Below are 21529 nucleotides of genomic sequence, written 5' to 3'. Positions count from 1 at the left end.
AAAAAAATACTATATATGACAGAAGGAGAAACTACCTGACAGGACTGTGCTAAGCACTTTACCATATCCTTTCCTGCAGACATAAAAATAAATATAGGAAATAAATATAGGGACACCTGGGTGGCTCAGTCAGTTGGGCATCAGACTTCGACTCAGGTCATGATCTCCTGGTTTGTGAATTTGAACCCCGCATTGGGCTTTCTGCTGTCAGCATAGACCCTGCTTTGGACCCTCTGTTTCCCTCTCTCTCTGCCCCTCGCCCCATCTCTCTTTCAAAAATTAATAAACATTTAAAAAGTAAATATATATTTTATTTTATATATAAATATAAAATATTATTTTAATAATTATTAATTTATCACACACAGACTGATCCTGTGAATAAATATTAATACCAAGGTACAGAATAAAAACATGCCAGGGTCACAGGGCTGGTAAGTGGCAAGAAAGAGATTTGAATTCAGTGCTGACTCCAAATCCTCGGATCTTACAACATCCCAAAAAGTAGGGTGAACTAGAAAAAAAGCAATTTGGCAGGAAAGGGAGTGGGGGGACAAGGGCACTAAAGGGAAAGAAGAAAATGAAAATGTACTGACTGCCAATTCACCACCCACCTGCCCCACAAAGACGTTTATCTGAAAAGAGGCCTGTAGCGCAAGCCTAGGCGCTGAGGAGCTCTGCTGCTTGGTTCTAACGTTTACCAGGGCAGCAGATGAAACACCATATGCTTTCAGAGGCTGTTACAGTCTAGAGATTGGGCTAGTAGTTTCATTTTTCTCTTCCTTCTCGCGCTTCTGTTTGCCTTCTAATCTTTTTTCAGATTACAACTTGTTGAAATTCAGATATATAAACAGAAAAAAAGCACACCTTTGCTAATTAGGGCCAGGGGGATCCATAGGCCGGCTCATTTACCTTCTTTTTCTCTACCTCCAAACTACCTCCCAATCTCCCAGCCCCCTCATCCGCAACTCCACCGGAGGCATCTAAAGTAACTTCTTAAGCGCTTTTTACACAGCTAGGGGTGAGGAACACACTGCATTTTAATGCCTTTCAGCACTAGCATTTTATAAATCTGTTAATCAAGTGAAGACAAGATGCAACAGGTTCAGCAAATTAAAATATCTGGAATATTAAGAAATATATCTTGAATATATAAATATTAATAAATATATCTTGCTCCTAAAGTTTATCTCTTTCCAATAACAGCTAGGAAAAGAAGAGACGGACCATGATCAGAGTCTCACCAGGCCTAAGGGAATAATGTAGCTAACACAAAGTAGAACGGAAGGGGAGGGGCTTAGAGAATGGGAGAATGAGGAGTCACTGTTTATTTATTTATATTTTTTTAACAGGAGAAAAGTATACATTTTATTAAATTTCTACATTTCTGTGGGGGCCTTTGTATGATAATGAAGCCCTGGAGAAGTGACTAGAGCAGGAAGCTTTCATACTTTTTTTTTTTTTTTTTTTCAACGTTTATTTATTTTTGGGACAGAGAGAGACAGAGCATGAACGGGGGAGGGGCAGAGAGAGGGGGAGACACAGAATCGGAAACAGGCTCCAGGCTCTGAGCCGTCAGCCCAGAGCCTGACGCGGGGCTCGAACTCACGGACCGCGAGATCGTGACCTGGCTGAAGTCGGACGCTTAACCGACTGCGCCACCCAGGCGCCCCGATACCTTTTTTTTAAGACAAGAAACGATAAGTTTGTGAGGAAACGACAAGACCAGGAGTCAGGGCTGGGGGCAGTAAACTGGGAGAAGCAACATGAGCTATATGAGAGAAGCAAACCTAGCGGAAGATGAGGCTATTTTAATAAGCTTGTACCTAAGATCCATTTCAATGTCCGTTCCCAGGCTCTGGTGATAAGAGCCTCCTGGTACAGGGAGGGCTCCCTTCCTGTAGGAAATTTTATGGCCTGTTTTTAGGTAGAAAAGGGGAGGTCAGGAGCCCTTCCTGCATCTGCTGTTTCTCAAGTGCCTTCAGCTCAGTATGCCGAAGTGGCGTATTTTGGAATACGTGTCCTAAACTCCTTCAAGGACACGGGGAGGACTGGAAGAAAATGTAGAGGTTTCCTCTCTTCCCTTAAATTGTATTACTTCATGTTTTTTTCTTCTGCAATTTTAATTTAATTTATTTTTTAAGTTTATTTATTTATTTTGAGCAAAAGAGAAAAAGAGGGAGAGAGAAGACGAGGGAGAGAATCCTAAGCAGGCTCCTTGCTGTCAGTGCAGAGCCCCACCTCACCAACTGCAAGACCATGACCTAAGCTGAAATCAGGAGTCTGACCTTTAACCCACTGAGCAACCGGAAGTTCCTGCAATTTTAATTTAAATCGCACATCTATGTAGTTTAAATGCACACACATAGTTCAATTTCATATATGTAGTTTTAAAGAATCGACCAATTCCAAAAAACTTCCTATGATAAACTGAAGTCTCTAATCCCTTTACTCCATTTTCCTGTCCCTAGAGGCCAACGCTTTCAAATACTTTAATTTGACTCTTGATTTTTACTTCCATATTGCTAATTAACATGCTTGTTATTTTTCACATTAGACTTTTATTGGCTTTCTACTAGGAAAGATAAGGATTTAGCTCTCCTCTCTCTCCCCATCTCCACTATGCATGAGCACCTCTTAAATCTCCCAATATTTTAAATATCACTATCATAATATTAATTAGATTAACACTTAATATTCATATTATTGACTATAAAAATGTCATTCACAACACAGTCATGTAGAAAACTATAATTACTCTTCCTTCCTTACGCCATTTTCTACTTTTCCTAAAGTTGATTTTTCTTTTTTCTTTTTTTGTTTGTTTATTTATTTAATTTAAATCCAAGTTAGTTAACATCTAGTGTAATAATGATGTCAGGAATAGAATTTAGTGATTCATCACTTACATATAACACCCAGTGCTCATCCCCACAAGTGCTCTCCTTAATGCCCATTGCCCAATTAGCCCATCACCTCACCCAACACTCTGCCAGCAAACCTCAGTTTGTTCTCTGTATTTAAGAGTCTCTTATGGTTTGCCTCCTTCCCTCTCTGTTTTTTAAAAAAAAAATTTTTATGTTTATTTTTGAGAAAGAGAGAGAGACAGCATGAACAGGGGAGGGGAGAGAGAGAAAGAGAGAGAGAGAGAGAGAGAGGAGAGGAGACACAGAATCCGAGGCAGGCTCCAGCCTAACAGCTGTCAGCACAGACCCCGATGCGGGGCTCGAACTCATGAACCTTGAGATCATGACCTGAGCCGAAGTTGGACACTCAACTGACTAAGCCACCCAGGCACCCCATCCCTCTCTGTTTTCATCTTTTTTTTTTGCTTCCCTTCCCCTATGTTCATCTGCTGTATTTCTCAAATTCCACATATGAGTGAAATCATATGATTATTTGTCTTTCTCTGGCTGACTTATTTCGCTTAGCATAATATATTCTAGTTCCATCCACATTATTGCAAATGGTAAGATTTCATTCTGATTGCTGAGTAATATTCCATTGTGTGTGTGTATGTAGATATATATGTATATGTATGTATACATGTATATATATACACACACCACATCTTCTTTATCTATTCATCAGTTGATGGACATGTGGGCTCTTTCCATACTTTGGCTATTGTCAATACTGCTGTTATGAACATTGGGGTACATGTGCCCCTATGAATCAGCACTCCCATATCATTTGGATAAAATCCTAGTAGTGTTATTGCTGGGTACAGGGTAGTTCTATTTTTAATATTTTGAGGAACCTCCATACTGTTTTCCAGAGTAGCTGCACCAGTTTGCATTCCCAGAGGAGTCACTGTTTAATGGGAACAGAGTTTCAGTTTGCAAGATGAAAAGTGGATGGATGGTGGTCATGACAGCACAATAATGTGTATGTACTTAATGTAACTCAACTGTACACTTAAAAATAATTAGGATGGGTAAATTTAATGCTATGTGTATTTTACTACTTTTTTGAAAGGCAATGTTTCCTGCAATATCATTCAGCCATTAAAAATAATGGTCATTCAGATTTCATAGCAACATGTATAAAAGGCTTATGATAGTGTGAAAGTTTTTAAACCAGAGCCAAAAAAAAATCAGTTAATATCCAAAACATAAAGAACCCACACAACTCAATACCGAAAAAACTAATAATCCAATTAAAAAATGGCAGAAGGGGGTACCTGGGTGGCTCAGTCGGTTAAGCATCCAACTCTTAATTTCGACTAAGGTCATGATCTTGCAGTTCATGAGATGGAGCCCCGAGTGAGGCTCTAAGCTGACAATGTGGAGCCTGCTTGGGGTTCTCTCCCTCTCTCTCTGCCCCTCCCCCACTCATCACATGCACTCATGCTCTCTCTCTCTCAAAACAAATAAATAAATTTAAAAAAAAAAAGGGCAGAAGATCTGCATAGACGTTTTCCCAAAGAAGACATGAAGATGGTCAATAGGCACATGGAAAAATGCTCAGTATCACCAATCACGACGTAAATGCAAATCAAAACCACAATGAGATATCAACTCACACTTGTTAGGATAGCTAGTATCAAAAAGACAAGAAATAGCAAGTGTTGGTGAGGATGTAGAGAATAGGGAACCCTTGTGTATGTACCGTTGGTGGGAATGTAAATATGCACAGCCACTGTCAGAACTACCATATCATTCAGTAATCCTACTTCTGGGTACTTATCTAAAGAAAACAAAAACACTAACTCCAGAAGATATCTGCACCTCCATGTTCAATGTAGCATTATTTACAACAGCCAAGACACAGCAACAACCTAAATTTCCATCAGTGGATGAATATATAAAGAAGATGTGGTATATGTAGACAGTAAAACCTTGGTTTGTGAGCTTAATTCATTCCAGAAACATGCTTGTAATCCAAAGCACCTGTATATGTAAGCAAATTTCCCCATAAGAAATAATGGAAACTCAGATGATTTGTTCCACAACCTAAAAATACTTATATAGAAATGATTACAATACTTTAATATAATACGAAAAAATAAAGAAAATACAAAATATAAAGAAAAACAAATTAACTTGTACTTTCTTTGAAAACCTTCATGACTGGGGTCAGGGAGACAAGAGAAAGGAGGGTTACTGTGTAGGATGACTTTCACTATCACTAAGGGAATCACTGCTATCTATTGGCTCAATGGAATCTTTTTCTGCATGGGCCATTGTATATGCTTGCACAGATGTACACTACAGTACAACATTAATAAACTCTTGTCATATACTGTTATTTATTTTATTTTTTTAATACTGCATTTAATGTAACTGGCAATAAGGCAGCAGAGGAAAGGGTCTGTATCTGCAGGAAGCCTGACCTAGAATGAAGCAAAGCATTCCTAAGCTCACTCTTGGATGGAAAAGCAAAGGACTGCTCATAGGTGCTCTGAACTGACAAAAAATACACTAGTGCCAGTTGTAGGACCCTTCCAACGTTCTAAAAAAGTCACTGATTTCTACCAAACACGGCAACCTGAGACCAAGCATCCAAGCATGGGACACAATCACCCACAATCCCGCAGAGAGAGAGAGAGACAGACAGAGAGAGAGAGAGAGGAACCACTGGCTCAGTTGTGATCATGTGACATTTGGTATCACGTACTATTCATATTGCAAGGCATTGCTCGTTTATCAAGTTAAAATTTATTAGAAATGTCTGCTCACTTTGCAGAACACTCACAGAACAAGTTACTCACAATCCAAGGATTTACTGTATACAGTGGAATATTATTCAGCCATAAATAAGGATATCTTACCATTTGTGACAACATGGTTAAGGGCGTTTTGCTAAATAAAATAAGAGACAGAGAAAGACAAAGAAAATACCATATGATCTCATTTATATATAGAATCTTTAAAACAAAACAAAACAAAAACCCCAAACTCATAGATATACAGAACAGATCAGTGATTTCAAGAGATGAGGGGGTAAGGTTAGGTGAAATGGGCGAAGGAAGTTAAAAGGTACAAAAATAAGTTAAGCAATGGGAATGTAATATACAACATGGTGACAATAGTCAATAATACTGTATTGTATATTTAAAAGCTACTAAGAGAATATATCTTAAAAGTCCTCATCACAAGAAAAAAAATGGTTTTGTAACTGTGTGGTGACACATGTTAACTAGACTTACTGTGGTGATCATTTTGCAACAATACAAATATTATCCATTATGTTTTACACCTGAAACTAATGTTAAGTCAATTATACCTCAATTTTAAAAAGTTTACATACAAGCGTCTGGAAGGCTCAGTCAGTTAAGCACTAGACTCTTGGTTTCAGCTCAGGTCATGATCTCACGGTTTCATGAGTTTGAGTCCCACATAGGGTTCTGCGGTGACAGCACAGAGCCTGCTTGGGATCCTCTCTTTCCCTCTCTCTCTGCCCCTCTCCCACTCACACTGTGTCTGTCTCTCTCAAAATAAATAAATGAACTTTTAAAAAGTCTACATACAATATGAGTGTAATTGTTCAAAATAAATCTATAGAAATGGGGCAAAGACTAGCAGGAGAAACATTAAAGTGCTAACAGAGAATGTGACCCACATTTTCTCCCACTCTGTTCTTTTATTATTTTTTCTAAGTTTATTTTTGAGAGTGAGAGAGTGTGAGCAAGGGGGGGACAGAGAGAAAAAGAGACAGAGAATCCCAAGCAGCACAGAGCCCCATGTGGGGCTGGAACCCATGAACCATGAGATCATGGCCTGAGCTGAAATCAACAGTTGGATGCTTAACTGACTGAGCCACCCAGGGTACCCAAGCCCCACTCTGTTCTATATTTCAAAAAGTTTTATACAGGTAAAAAGTTTTATAGTGAAAAAAAGTTTCTATTATTTAAAAATGTTTAAAGCAAAGAAGATTCCTCCCTTACCATAAGGGTTTCTTTATACCACTTCATGTCCCTACTAACCACACAGAGAAATAATGTACTAAAGAGTTATTGGTCTTTTTCATTTATTTCCATGTATTGATTGAGTGCTATTTAAGAGCAGGGCACTGTCCTGAATACTGGGGATACAGGGTGAACAAGAAAAAACTCCCTGCTCTCATGGAATTTTTATTCTAGTGGAGGAACACAAACAAAAAGTACTAGACATTGATAGTGCTGTGCAGAGAATTAAAATAGGAAATATAATTAATAACAGCATTTTTAGATTGGGACATTGGGGAAGCTCAAAGGACATGAGACTTGAGCTGATACAGTAATAAGAATCAGACTTGGAAAGACAGATGAGAGCCAATGCCAAGACCCTGAGCAAAAATAAATGTGCCCAGTTTGAGGAACCGAAAGAGCCACTGTGTCTGGGGGACACTGGGTGAGGGAGCTGTATGAGGTGAAGACGTTGCTCCTTCCTTCAGGAACTTGTGGCGAAACAGAGCTCAGTGGTCATACAGACAGTTCCTGACACTTCTCTTTTGGCATGAGCCTTCAAGAGAACTCCAAATTCAGAATATTCTGCAGAGCAGAAAAGTCAGGACTTTTTAAGAAAAAGAATTAAGTTTCCTTTTTCTTTTTCCTGTAGACTACAGCTTCCTCATGTGTAATCAAAGGGACTGCATGACAATGTTAGCCTCAGAGAGAAAGCAGACGTAATGTATATTCCATAGAACCAGCCATGCTAAAAAATCCAAATGGTTTTCCAAATTCAAGACTTACTTATCCTTCCCAAATTCAAATTTCCCAGGCCCAACTCGAAGCAGGTAGCCACGGAGCCACTGAGGAAAATGTCCTCGGACGTAAGCAGAGACAATCTGTGGTGTCTCCTCCACCGTGGTTACTAGTGGTGCAATACATGGAAGTCTCTCTTGCTTATTGAAGATTGCCTTCTTCTGACGAGTACTTTCCACATACTTCTTCAAAACTGTGAAGAGGAAACCAGGAGCACAAAAAATTTTACCAATCTTCCATAAACATGCCTGTTTCTCCCTCAGACGATATTCTTATCTACTGGTAAAGGAAAAGTAAACCTATATATAGGTCCAAATATAGTCTCCAAATTCCTCTCTCCCCTCATTGTCAGACCATCAACTCTCTGGATCTCCATTTGTGAAGCACAACAATCCTCTTTGTATTCTTGCAGCACACTCAGGACTTAATTATTATTATCATTTCTCATAGTTGAACAATACTCCTCTTTTCACAAGACTGAATCTACATATTAACCCAAGATGTGCTAACAGCAACCTCATTGCTAGGATTTTTTAAAAATGACCACTAGGGGCGCCTGGGTGGCTCAGTCAGTTGAGCGAATGACTTGATTTCCACTCAGGTCATGATCTCATGGTTCATGGGATCCAGCACCTTGTCGGGGTTTGCACTGACAGCACAGAGCCTGCTTGGGATTCTCTCTCTCCCTCTCTCGCTGCCCCTCCTCTACTCAGGCGAGTGCACTCTCTCTAAATAAGTAAAGAAAGAAAGAAAGCAAGCTTAAAAAAAATGACCAGTATTCGTTACTATCATAATTACTTTTGATCCACCAGAATGGGATCCCAAAGATTTCCTAGCGATTTATAAGAATTTAGTAGGGTCTGTAGTTCAGCCTCTTCCATTTTAATGGCATACACTTGAATGTGCATGGCATTTTCTAAAAGAAGGGTATCATAAATTAAATTAAGCAGTGACACTTGGTCTGAAATTACTTGAAGTTCAAAAGCCACAAGAAGAAAAAATCATTATTATATAATAAGAAGGTAAAAATTATCCCTGTTAAGGGCACCTGGGTGGCTCAATCAGTTAAGCATCTGACTTCGGCTCAGGTCATGATCTCACGGTTCATGAGTTTGAACCCCACATCGGGCTCTGTGTTGACAGCTCAGAGCCCGGAGCCTGCTTCAAATTCTGTGTCTCCCTCTCTCTGCCCTCCTCCGCTTGCACTCTGTCTATCTCTTGAAAATAAATACTAAAAAAAATTTTTTAATTATCCCTCTTCATATTTATTTCGTGTTCGTTCACAAGGTAGTGTTGCCTAACACAGAGGGATAGTCAGATATATAATTAACTAGTGCCTTATTTTACTTAAAATTTTAACAGTGATACAGAAGTCTAAACTAGAAAAACTAACGCATAGAGACCCTATTTTTCTCAAGAAGTGAGATTTGCATTATTTTAGCCAAATATTTTACAGTGTTATATCTATTATCCCATTTCTTTCAAATCTTCATAAAATTTGGTTTAGAGTACATGATTCCTTCTACTTTCCAATAATAAACAATTCAGTCAAACCCAACTATTTTCTGAATTCCCAAATAAAATTGACTCTTACCCTGAATGCCCTTCCTACTAATCTACCCCTAAGGAAATTCTAGTATTGTTCAAATTCTATCTCAAATGCTACTTCCTTTAAGAGGAAGTATACTGTAATATTTAAGAAGAGTATTGGCCCAGGTCCTGCCTGGCTGCAGATTGCTAGGGTTCAAATCCTGGCCTGCTGTTTTCCAAATAAATAACCTTTCGAATGAGGATAATAATATGGCTATAAATAATAAATGAGTTAGGTTATGTAAAGTTTTTAGAAAATAGTAAATACTCAAAAAATGCTATCATTATTTCCATAGCTTTTAACAATCAATCCAACAAGATGTAATATCATCTTCCTTTGAATTATGTATTCATTCAACAAAGGGGTAACTGGTAAGGGATAAAAAGTATTAGAACCTGATGTAGGGATGGCTGGGTGGTTCAGTGAGTTGAGAGTCTGACTCTTGATTTCAGCTCAGGTCATGATCTAATGGTTTGTGAGATCCAGCCAAATGTTGGGCTCCATGCAGACAGCATGGAGCCTACTTGGGATTCTCGCTCCTTCTCTCTCTGCCCTGCTCACATGTGCTCATGCACACTCTCAAAATAAATGGATATACTTAAAAAACAAAACCTGATGTGGGCACCTGGGTGGCTCAGTCGGTTGAGAGTCTGACTTTAGCTCAGGTCATGATCTCATGGTTCATGGGTTTGAGCACCTCATTGGGCTCTGTGCTGACAACTGGAGCCTGGAGTCTGCTTCAGATTCTGTGTCTCCCTCTCTCTCTGCTCCTCCCCTACTTGTGCTCTCTGTCTCCCTCTCAAAAATGAATCAACATTTAAAAAAAAATTTTTTTAAACCTGATGTAAAGGAATTCACTGCCTAATAAACAAACAGACCATTTATACTGTAATCCACATTTTGAGCACTGTTTCTCAAAGTATAGTCTGAGAACTACTTGGAACAGAAATAGGTATTACTGCTGAAATGGAGATTCAGGGACTTCATCTTGGACCTAATCAGAATCTCTAGGGTATAGCAAGCAAGTATTCTTAGTCACACTAAAATATGAGAACCACACTATTGGAAGTGGAGGTATAAACAGGATGTTTTGCAAATCTGGAAGGTGGAAACCCTTGGTTATTTATCTTACTACTTTTATTTATATTCTGCATATTCATCTCACTCTCCTCTTTTATTAACATAAATATCCTGAGGTCAGTTTTTATTCCTCTCACTTAAGTAGAATTACATTGAATACGCTGATTGGACAATGGTCTGAATAGAGATTCAATAATTTAAAACATCTTACATTTTAGAAAAAGTTTATGTGTGTATACATTCTGTACTCCATAGCATACTATTGGCAGTTTATTATATATTCTTCAGACTTTTCACAACATTGGATATTGTGTTCTAGACCTCCTTAAACCCCTTTCTATTATTGGTTCCTGAGACACTGCACTTTTCTAACTTCCCTGCTCCCTCTTTGTTTGCTTATTGCTAGCTTCACTTATTAGCTGACAGCCTTGGGTAAGTTACTAACCACTCTGAGCCTCAAGTTTTTCAATGATAAAATGGGGGTGCCGTGGGGATAAAAGAAAGGTAATTCTTCCTATTTATGTTGGTTGTCATAACTAAATATAACGATAGTAGAGCATTTGCAAACACTATTAACTCCCTTTATTAGGGCCTCTTCCCCTTATCACCTCAGGAGTGTGTTCCTAAAGTCTGATCTTGGATCTTCACTCTTTAATGTCAGCACACTTCCTCAGTAGTCTCATCTAGTCCCTTAATTTCACCAAGTACTTCTTGCAGACGATTCTTAACATGTCAAAAGAGAATTCTTCATTTTCCCCCTTCTAAATCAATTTTTCCCACATACTAAATCACCTAGCTTCAAAATCTCTGTGGGCCTTGAACTCCTCTTCTTCACTGTCCCCTCACATTCACTAAGTGGTTAAGTTCTGCTGAGTATACCAGGACAGGGCCAGGACGAGAATGCTAAGGGGATGATATAGGGTAGGTGTAAATTACTAGGGCTCAGTTTACAAGGGTTTCTGGGGGCAAAGCCTTTGTAAGGATTTTTACCTGTCCACCCCACCTGGGCAGCACCTCCAATTTTTCTTCTGGACCAAACCTGTCCTCATCAGCATTGATGCTTCCACTTCTCTTGCCATATCAGTCACTTTCTTTCTACTGTCCTAATATAGGCCCTCACAACCTCTTAGATGATATTATCACAGCCTCTTAATCAGATGAAATTAGATAGGGAAGCTATCTCCTATGCCAGAGCCTCCGAACAGGTGGGATGGCCAGAGGCTCCAGGCCAAATGCCTCCAGTTTTAAACAGCTCATGGAGCTCCAGATCCCAATTTACTCCAGGGTGAGCTAGAGTTATTATCATTTTCTTTTTTTTTTAAGTTTATTTATTTATTTTGAGAGAGAGCGTGTGCGTGCGTGCGTGAGCGGGGGAAGGGCAGAGAGCGGAAGAGAGAGAATCCCAAGCAGGCTCCTTGCTGTCAGCACAGAGCCTGATGCTGGTCTCCATCCATGAACCATGAGATCATGACCTGAGCCGAATCCAAGAGTTGGATACTTAACCAACTAAGCCACCCAGGCACCCCAATATTATCACTTTCTATGCATGGTATCATGTGGAAAAGGTTGGGAAGCACTGCTACTAAATTAATCTAAGTACAGATCTGATTGTATCATATAATCCTCCAAAAGCCTTCAGAAATGACTCCTCACTGTCTACCAAGTAAAGTCTAAACCACTTGGCCAACCACTGAAGGCACTGCACAGGCTCACACCAACCTACCTGTCCAGAACTACCCCTGCCCGCCCCCGCACTAAGGTCTTCTGTTCCAGCCAAACTAAAACACTTCCTATTTTCTTCTTCTCATCATAATTATACCCTTCTCAGGGAACCTGGGTGGCTCAGTCAGGTAATAATCTGACTTCAGCTCAGGTCATGGTCTCGTGGTTTGGGAGTTTGAACCCCACATCAGGCTCTGTGCTGACAGCTTGGAGCCTGGAACCTGGGCAGGATTCTGTGTCTCCCTCTCTCTGCCCCTCCCCCGCTCACACTCTGTCGGTCTCTCTCAAGAATAAATAAAAAATTATATCTGTCTCTTCAACTAGGGTATTTCCTATCTCCTCCAGGTGAAATTCACTTACCCTATTCATCCTTTGGGATTCAGTACCCATGTCACCCACTTCATAAACACAACATTCCCATTTCCTACAGCAAGAACTAATTCTCCTTAGTCTGAACTCACACAGCATCTATTTCAGCTCTGTTAGGGCACTTACCTTACTCTGTCTTGTGCAATAAAGATGAATATACTTTATTAGTGGTATTCCTTGAGTACAGAGTCACTTGTTTTTACTCCCACTCCAGTACCTAACACATTGCTTTGCATACTGCAACCACTAAATTGTTCAACAATTTTCTAGTGCATATCGGTATGATTTCTGTTAGCTCAGCATCAGCCAATTTCAAGAAAGAAAATCATATAATAATAGTAGCTATAATAGAAAGCTACAAAACAATAACCAGAGGTTTTAAGGCAGTCCCCCAGAATGCAAATAAAAGAACCAAACATTTATATTAGGAAGTGTAGCGGTGATTTTCAATTGAGACAGGTCTAAATAGTGAATATTCTCCCTAGTGCATACACAAGAGAATCCCTAAACCATGAATCCTGCCCCATGTTATGTAAAGTATGCAAACGAAAGGCTGTTTCCCTGACGAGTAAACAAATCCTGACTCAGCCTTCCGTAACTCCCAGCTCTGTGGTGTTGCTGTCTGTATCTGCTACACACAGAGTGAAAAGGTTCAGAAGCCCCCAGTATTCTTCAGGAAAGAGGCACAGAGTTCTAAGCCTGAGCAGGCAGAAGAGGAAGAAGGGGAGGAGAAAGGGGCGAATCCCTTACCTGAGATCCAACGTACCATCACAGAAAAGAAACCCACTGCAATGGTAGAAAGATTGCTGACAAAATGGAGAAAGATCTGAAAAAACATTCTGGTATTACATTCAGTAGCAACAGATCCGTGATTTCCAAAACCTCACACTCACTTCCTGGTCCGTCTTTGGCTCACTGACAGGAAAGGAGGGAATGCGGGCAGGAGGCAGGGAGGTGGTGGTAAAGGGGCAGGGCTTCCAGATGCCTGCAAACTTTTAGTCTCCTTTCCACAAGAAGTATCCCAACCTATGGTAAGTGATTGTTTGAAATTCTGAAATTGGACCATCAATAGCGGTCTCCCTTCCTAAACTTTCCTCTTTTAAACTTGTTGTCACATTACAAAGAAGCCCCTTGATCCATGGGTTCCATTTCATTATGATGCTCCTCTCCTCTGAAAGGTTCACATCTCTGTCCTTACAGAATAAAGTCCAAATGTAGTCTGTCAATAAAGGACTCTACAATCAGGCCACAACCTACCTTTCCATTGTCTGCCTGCTTTGTACCATATCATCCTTCCTTTTCTTTTCCATTTATTTAATTTACAAGACATTTTCTGATAATCTAGTATGAATAAGGCCCTGTGAAGGTATGCCCTAATGTATAATGATTAACAAACACTTTTGAGCACCAATGTATCAAATACTGTGCTACAAATTGAGAATATAAGAAAACAAGATTCGGGCGCCAGGGTGGCGCAGTCGGTTGAGCGTCCGACTTCAGCCAGGTCACGATCTCGCGGTCCGTGAGTTCGAGCCCCGCGTCAGGCTCTGGGCTGACGGCTCAGAGCCTGGAGCCTGTTTCCGATTCTGTGTCTCCCTCTCTCTCTGCCCCTCCCCCGTTCATGCTCTGTCTCTCTCTGTCCCCCCGCCCCCCAAAATAAATAAACGTTGGAAAAAAAATTTAAAAAAAAAAAAGAAAGAAAACAAGATTCAATCCCTCCTCTCTAGTGGTTTAGATGATACACTATTCCCTTCTGTGAATTCTCAGTTCAGGAAAAAGCCTATCTAACATACCATGTGTTTGTGTTTTTGTTCTTCTGTGCCATTTTAACAAACCTTCCCCTGCCTGAAATACCCTCCTTCTTTTCAAAAACCCATTTTACTACTTCTCTGACCCCTTTGCCAAATGCCTTCTAGTAACTCCAACTAAAAGGAATTAACTAGTACTGAACAGAAATATATATATATATATATATATATTTTTTTTTTTTTAATGTTTTATTTTTTGAAGGAGAGAGACAGACAGAGCAGGAGCAGGGGAGGAGCAGAGAGAGAGGGAGACACAGAATTCAAAGCAGGCTCCAGGCTCTAAGCTGTCAGCACAGAGCCTGACGCAGGGCTCAAACTCACGAACCGTAAGATCATGACCTGAGCCGAAGTCAGACACTTAACCAGCTGAGCCACACAGGCGCCCCTATTTTTTAACAGTTACTTATCATGTTTTCTTACCAAAGACATGTAAATGTATTTCAAGAAAGGAGTGGTTACAAATGTCAGAAGGGAGAACAAAAAGTATCTTAAACTATGCTGTATTCCCCACAATGCCTAGCAGAGTATGACGTACAAAGATATTCAATATATATTTTTATTGGTAACCAGTAACAAGTAATTTACAAACACGTGGAATTTTATTGAAATGAGTGATAGTAGAAGTGTAAATTAAAAGGCAATGGTATTTCTGGAATAGCCTATCTCCAGTTGTTAATTACTCAGAGAATTATTCTTGCTTATGTGGATGGTACCAAAGACATCAAAATTTAATAAAAATCCGTCTTATTTAGGCTTTTAGGAACTTTTATCCTAGTAAACACATTTTGACTAAAAATCAGTTCCCTAGGTGTGTTTTTTGTTTTTTCCTTTAAGGAGTCTCCATGCTCAAGACAGAGCCCAACACCAGGCCTGAATTCACAATCCTGAGATCAAGACCTGAGCCAAGATCAAGATTAAAGTCGGTTAGTCACCCAGGCACCCTAGTCTTAATCATACCAGATGAAATGATCAGACCAATTCTCTGAACTGCACAGGAAAGACCCTGATGTTGAACAATGGTGACACTAACAAGATATAACAAGTATATTATGAAATGTACTCTGAAACAATCTGTTAACCTTATCTTTCTCAATAGTAATTAATGTTTAGAAAACAGTAACTCCGGAACATTTCTTAGTTATGATGTGCCAGTAGAGACATCTTTGTTTTTAGAACATTAAAAAATTCTGTAAGGTAACAGACTAACTCAAAATCCAGGTGACATGTCATATCAACTCAAATATAGTCTTCTGGTTACACTGTTATTTTAAAATTCCATTTCTAAGAGTTACTTCATTGACCTCCAAACTATCCTGTGTCATTAGCATATCCCTCCACAAATCTAATAATTTTTTCTACCTAACCCATATTTTTAGTAAACATTTTATTTTACAGTTTTCAATCCTTTTATGTTATGTCGTATATATGCCTTAAAATAGTAATCTGATTGCTGTTCTGGCAGTCAAATTAGATTTTACATTTACAAGGCAGCAAGGCACACACGCTGTCCACCAGAAGAATATCAAATTCCCTGTGGTGTTGTTTATAAATATGCACAAATTTGTGATTGCTTATATATGTAAAATAGACATAAAATAGATTGAATGATCTATATGACTGAAAAATGTGTGCTGTGATTTTTAAAAACCTGATTAACATAGTTATCACATATAATTATATAACATATTAAAAGTTTTCAATAAAATCATAGCAATACCTTTGAACATTTTTTATAGGTTTTTTTTTTTTTTTTTTAGCTAGATGAGCATTAGAGATCCTCTAATTGAAATTCAATTAATGAATCATAACAGGTTTGAAATGACTTACCAAGGTTGTCTTCTTGTTTGGCCAATTTTTACTTGTGGATTACTAACTTTTATCCCATATCACACAATGGCTAAGGTTTCTAAGTATAATTTATTAACTACACCACTGATAAGGTTGATATGTAAAAAAGCCAACTCATATAAAGTTCTGATTAGTAATTTCTGGTTTTTATTTTTTCACTTTTACCACAAGAAAATAATTTTAAACCAAGAATTTTTATTAGCCATATGTTGTAACTAATAGAGAAAATAATCAAATGGTAACATTAAATAGCAATAGCTTGGCTATATCTTACTACATATTGTGACACTGGACAAATTATCTTTAGGTTTCGTTTTTTTTATGATGTTGACCATGAAAAACATTTTAAAACTATCTCCATAGCTACCTATCTGCTACTTAGAGTACTGCAAAGAAAAAGTGCAATATTGTTACATATTACCAAATTAACTCATTGAGTCCTCTTTTAGAAATTTAAGAAATGCTAGGAGGTTTAAGGAAAAAAAAAAGAACCTACATATAATTTAAATAATTTACACTTTTATGAAATATGCCAAATATTTAAGCCTCAAAAAAAAAAGGTACATACTTCATATTATTGTCCAGCATAAAGCCCCTTTTAAATCTAGAAAAGAAATTCAAGCAGTTTCCCCTTCTATGTTTCAGGTACACAGTTTCTTTAATAACTAGAGAGGTGTCAGAGCATAAATGTCATTCTCTTAATACAACAATAATGGGCTTAAATTCTCAGCTTATTTTAAGTACAAATTTTATCTGTGCAGTGTGTTTGCAATCACTGTAAATCTTTGTCTCAGGAGCTCTCTTTTTTGTATTAGAAAGTTTTCAATAGTATTGGCTTCTTTGAAGAGTCCATCTATCTCGTCAATATAAGATGCATCTACTGCTGCTCTCTCACTAATGAGGAAAAAAAAGTTTTTATGTTAAACTAAATAGTAATAACATCTAGTGACACTATCATAGTGATGTTTTTTATTATGGCTATACTAGTTAGCTACTTCATTTAAATAGCTTTGCACATTAAAAAACTTCATTAATTTACAAACACTTCAGTAAAAGTTAAATTAGTCACATAAATATTTTTAACTATTCAAAGTCTCCTGACAGGGCAAACTATGTATCTTACATTATAATTCTAATATTAAACTACATACATTATTTTAACAGTCACACAAACCATCATCCGGATACTATGATTGTCCAGTAGTTTAAAAATCAAATACCTAATAAGCTTGATAATCTCAGACCAATAAAATATTTAAATTCAGTCAGTCCTCAAATATACAGACATAATATTTAAATATTTCATAAATATTTTATATCTAATATCACTCTTATTATCATTAACTTCAATAAATGACATTTTTCTCAAAGAAGTTTTTTCGTAACATGTTAAATGTTATATCATCTAATTAGAGACCAAAATATATCCAGCCTAATATTTAGCTCTGGTAATAACAAAACAAAGGATGTTTAGTGGAAAAGTTAGGATTAATCTTCAAAAATAACCAATTAATCTATTATAAATGAGATAGAATAAAAAAACTGAAATTACAATTGCTGGATAGGTCTGCAACCACTGAATTAAACTTCCTATTACAGAGTTTCCAGAAAAAATTATTTCTAAGATAAAGATTCATGAGGTTATGCTATAAGTACTTGCCTTAAGATCTTTGCATATGCAGACAACATTAGATTAATTTCTTTGCTCATGTCTGTTCAAAAAAAATCACCAAGTTATGAACTGTAACAAATTTTCTGTATTATAAAATCAATGTATAGAAATATAAGCATTTTATATATCACCATTCAAATCTTTCTCCAGGGATTCATCTTTATAAAATAGTCCAGAGCTTTCAGACAAAGAGGAATCTGATTTTCCAAGAGAGGACAGATGTGGACTATCTGGCATTTGAGGCTAATAGAAGAAAGTAAAGAAAAGAGATAAACAGTCAACAAGATCCTTAGGACAGATGCATTCTGCTGTCCAAAAAGGCAAATAAAACATCTTTCAGAAAAAAAAAAGCACACATGCTAGAAATTATATGTGCTCATGTCCTAATCAGCCATTTAAAACTTTATTATCAAGAAAACTTTTAGGCCTAACAAGCACCTTGTTCAACATACTAAATTTTACTTTGGTTTTACATTAGACTTTGATTATGGTTTTAATCCCTTGATGGAAAAAGTTTCCTGTATCTTGCACCGGTAGATATTCCCATAGCAATATAGTAAAACTTTCACTTAGACAATAGCCAAATGCTGGCAAAATTATGCAAGATTACATAATCTTTAAGGAAGCAAATAATGTTCCAAATGCAAACAGATCAACTGGAGGAGGTAGTAGTGAAGAAGAGCAGGATACAATGCTCTTAATTTAAAATATCAGCAACTATAGTACCTAGGTATCCTTATTATAGCAAAATACTTATTTAAAACCCAAGTATCACATATGCATGAACATGAACCCATTTCTGTCTCTACATCACGAATTATAACAAAGAAGTCTCCCAATAGTTTCTTGAAGGCCTATACTAGTTAATGAAAAAGCAGCTAGAGTCAACATACTTCCTGCTGGGACAACCCCAGTCCTGGGAATATGAAAACATTAAATTCCATTGATCAACAGAATTTTCTGAACTAGAAAATATTTGAGAAGTATAAAAAATAAAATCAAAGATTAAGGCTCCAGGAGCATATAGATTACCTCCAGCTCTCTTGGTCTCTTGCAATTTCTAGTATCAGGTTTTACAACTTGACTCGCCATCATATTCTGGAGGCAAGGGCTGCAAAGTTTAGAGGAATGCCAAATATAAGTACAAACTGCATGCTACAGCTTTTTTGAATCTTCCCCTTTCTTTCCAGTCCTGCTGATTTAATTTAGGCTGTCATTATCTGAACAACTCAATTTCTCCCTTCCCTATCCCATCCTATCAACTGCTATTTGGGCCATCTTTCAAAACTCTGATTACCGTATTTCTTCAACTCAAAAACCTTCCCACTATTCATTGCTCCAGAACAAATTCAATTTCCATGGAATGGCATCCAAAGTCCTAGATCACTTGCAGCCAATCTATCGTTCCCATGATTTTCATCTACTCCCTCTACATAGGATCAGCCAAACTAGTCTCTTTGGCACTTCTGCCTTGTTTCTGCCAGAATTTAAGATTCTTCTACCTTCAAAAAAATCTTAACATTGAAATATATCTTATAGTTCATGTAATCCAATGTCATTTTTCAAAGATGTGAAAACAGGAGCAGAGACCGTTGACCGAGTTCAAACAAGTAAAACTGAGCCAGACTAGACCAAGACCTCTTGGTACCTGAATGTCTACTGTCCTATCTTACCTTAAAATAGCATCAAACTTTCCTTTTAAATTACTTTCCCATGAATTCTGAAGATCACTTCTCTAGGAATCTGAAAGATGACATTTAAACTAACGAAAAATGTAAACATCTACAACGGGAGTGTCTCTACATCTCAGGAGATGATACTCAACTATCAATTTACTTTGCTTTAAACTCTGGTCCTGGATAATTGAAATGAATGTTTGATTAGTCATATATCATATTCACATAAATAAGACACAAAGATAGCAACAACAAATAATAGAGAAAGATGTCCTTTTGGTAAATTCCCTACAGCGCTCCTACACTCCTTCCAGCACCTTTAGGCGTCGAGCTGTAACGATAATACGCAGACCATATTACACACGCCCAGTAGCGCTCACTTTGCCTTGAGAAGTTCGAAAAGAGAAGCCAACGTGAAAGCCGTTCTCTTTTCCCTTCCCCTTTTTCTCTTCCCTTTTCCTTCTACACCTCTTCTCTGCTCTCCCAGAGTAACAGAATGTGCATGTCGATGAAATGAAAACTTCCAGAGCTAGGTAACTGTGCCTCTGCAAAAACAAGTCCGTTTTTCTGTCAGAACCTAGGTCCCAGCGGACTCCACAGGGCTGCCCCAAGAGGCTGGAAGTGCTCCTGTGACAAACCCCACGATGCAATCCAATGCTCTGGTGCCCTAGACATTACACGGCACTGCCCCTGTGTCTTACGCAACTTCTCCTAGTCTTTCTTCTCAACGCCCAGTGGGCCCCTCAGACCTTTTCACCTGCCTTTTTTTCTCACTTCCCTCCCCGCTGCCTTTCCTCCCTAGTTGTGTTTCAGACCCATTAACGTCCCCGAGAGGAAGCGCCCATCCTCTTACTGCGCTGTTTCACACTCTCAAGGGCGCATCCCTCCAGCCCCACCCCAAGCCTGGGCTACTACATGGCGTCCGCACCTTCTTCCTCAGCAAAAGCATGGGACTGAGGAGGCGCAGTGCGCGCGAGTGCGCATGCGAGTGCGCGGACTCCACGGCCTCCCAGCGGGCAGCGCAAGGGTCACGTGATGGACCGCGCAGCCGCCCTGGAGGCCAGCCCCGAGCCTGGCTAGGGGGTGTGGGGGCGAGGGGGCGGGGGGACGGGGGGAAGCCCTCATGTACTTAAGGGAGGGGTGGCTTTCTTCCATTGCTCTCCCGCTGTCCCCCTGGACTTGGAGTCTCTGAAATAAAAATCTACCCTTGCTTCCACGTGTGTATTTGGGGAAGGTGGGAAGAATCTGAGTCTAGTCTCTCAAGAAAGAACATGAATTTAGAATTGCCCAAGGGAGGCTGGGGTGTGTCTCACCTGCTTGGAATCTCAGTAAAGGAACATGGGACCCCTGACACTACTTTTCAAGTAAAAGTTACATCCTGTCCCAGGTGGCACGTTTGAAGGAGGGGTTTAAAGCTGAATTCCCGCTGGCTCTCGAGTGAAACTTCCAGACCCAGACCCTCCGTTCCTTCGCTTCCTTTTCTTTGGTGCAACCACACTTTCAGAATCACACCCTTTTGGAAGATTGCTTTCTTGATATGCTAGTAGGTTTAGTCAATATTTTGAAATATGATTTCAAAAAATTTTGTAACATACGTGGCCCATGTACTTGGAAGTTAGTCTCATGAGTGCTCTCATGTGGTGACTTTGACCTGCAATTTCAAAGATAGACATTCTAAAGTTATGCCCAGTTAGTTGATGTGGAAGGGGGAAAATATGACCTCATAAAACAAAGGTCAATAACCCCTAATAAATGCCAGTTACACACACTCACACCTTAGCGAACTATATGTAACTTAACATGGTTTTTCCGTTTGGCTTACCTAAATGTTAATTGTCATAAAGACTCGGGAGTTGTGTGTGTGTGTGTGTGTGTGTGTGTGTGTGTGTGTGTGTGTGTAATTTATCGGCTGTTTGTGAAAAAGCCATTCGTTTTAAGTAAGTTCCCAGAAAATAGGTACTCAGTTTGTTTAATTTGATTTGCTAATATTGTGAAATAGAAGTTACTTAATCGACTAGATGATTAGGGTGCAATTTTTGACAGTCTTTTTGGAATCCCTATCACCGTCTGAGGACT

General features: G+C 38.7%; 2 protein-coding genes across 6 annotated transcripts in view; both read right to left on the bottom strand.

The window, feature by feature from the left end:
- BCO2 (beta-carotene oxygenase 2) overlaps positions 1–21529 on the bottom strand; it is a 109571-nt gene that overhangs the window by 32905 nt on the left and 55137 nt on the right. Inside the window, exons 2-3 of one of the 2 annotated variants that reach the window (XM_045482795.1) lie at positions 13200–13275; positions 7676–7880 (exon numbers count right to left, since the gene is read on the bottom strand). In XM_045482795.1, the coding sequence (XP_045338751.1) occupies positions 7676–7880; positions 13200–13218 (224 nt within the window). In that variant the 5' untranslated portion in view covers positions 13219–13275. Of the gene's footprint in view, positions 1–7675; positions 7881–13199; positions 13848–21529 lie in introns of those variants that run through there. The other variant, XM_045482794.1, reaches the window with a different exon arrangement.
- TEX12 (testis expressed 12) lies at positions 16230–20408 on the bottom strand. 4 transcript variants are annotated; one of them, XM_045482815.1, is made up of 6 exons: positions 19679–19784; positions 19451–19520; positions 18810–18888; positions 17909–18020; positions 17766–17817; positions 16230–16999 (listed from the first exon to the last, which is right to left on the bottom strand). In XM_045482815.1, exons 3-6 carry the CDS (start codon positions 18870–18872, stop codon positions 16855–16857), a joined length of 372 nt encoding a protein of 123 aa, XP_045338771.1. In that variant the 5' UTR covers positions 18873–18888; positions 19451–19520; positions 19679–19784; the 3' UTR covers positions 16230–16854. The 4 variants fall into 4 exon arrangements, with proteins under 4 accessions (XP_045338771.1, XP_045338772.1, XP_045338773.1 ...); XM_045482816.1 differs by lacking the exons at positions 19451–19520; positions 19679–19784 and adding an exon at positions 20382–20408; XM_045482817.1 differs by lacking the exons at positions 19451–19520; positions 19679–19784 and adding an exon at positions 20307–20364.

The sequence above is a fragment of the Leopardus geoffroyi genome, chromosome D1 (genome assembly GCF_018350155.1).
Source record: "Leopardus geoffroyi isolate Oge1 chromosome D1, O.geoffroyi_Oge1_pat1.0, whole genome shotgun sequence".
In the NCBI taxonomy this organism is placed as follows: domain Eukaryota; kingdom Metazoa; phylum Chordata; class Mammalia; order Carnivora; family Felidae; genus Leopardus; species Leopardus geoffroyi.
Note: the sequence above shows the minus strand (reverse complement) of the source record. Positions and strands in the feature narration are given on the sequence as shown.

Bases quoted from the DNA above. Each gene is read 5' to 3' on its own strand.
- TEX12 (XM_045482816.1), bottom strand. From the start codon at position 18,872: ATGATGGCGAGTCAAGTTGTAAAACCTGATACTAGAAATTGCAAGAGA. The intron at 18,021-18,809 runs GTAATCTATATG...TTCTTCTATTAG, and splicing joins AGAGACCAAGAGAGCTGGAG to CCTCAAATGCCAGATAGTCC. The intron at 17,818-17,908 runs GTGATATATAAA...TTTTTTGAACAG, and splicing joins CCTGGAGAAAGATTTGAATG to ACATGAGCAAAGAAATTAAT.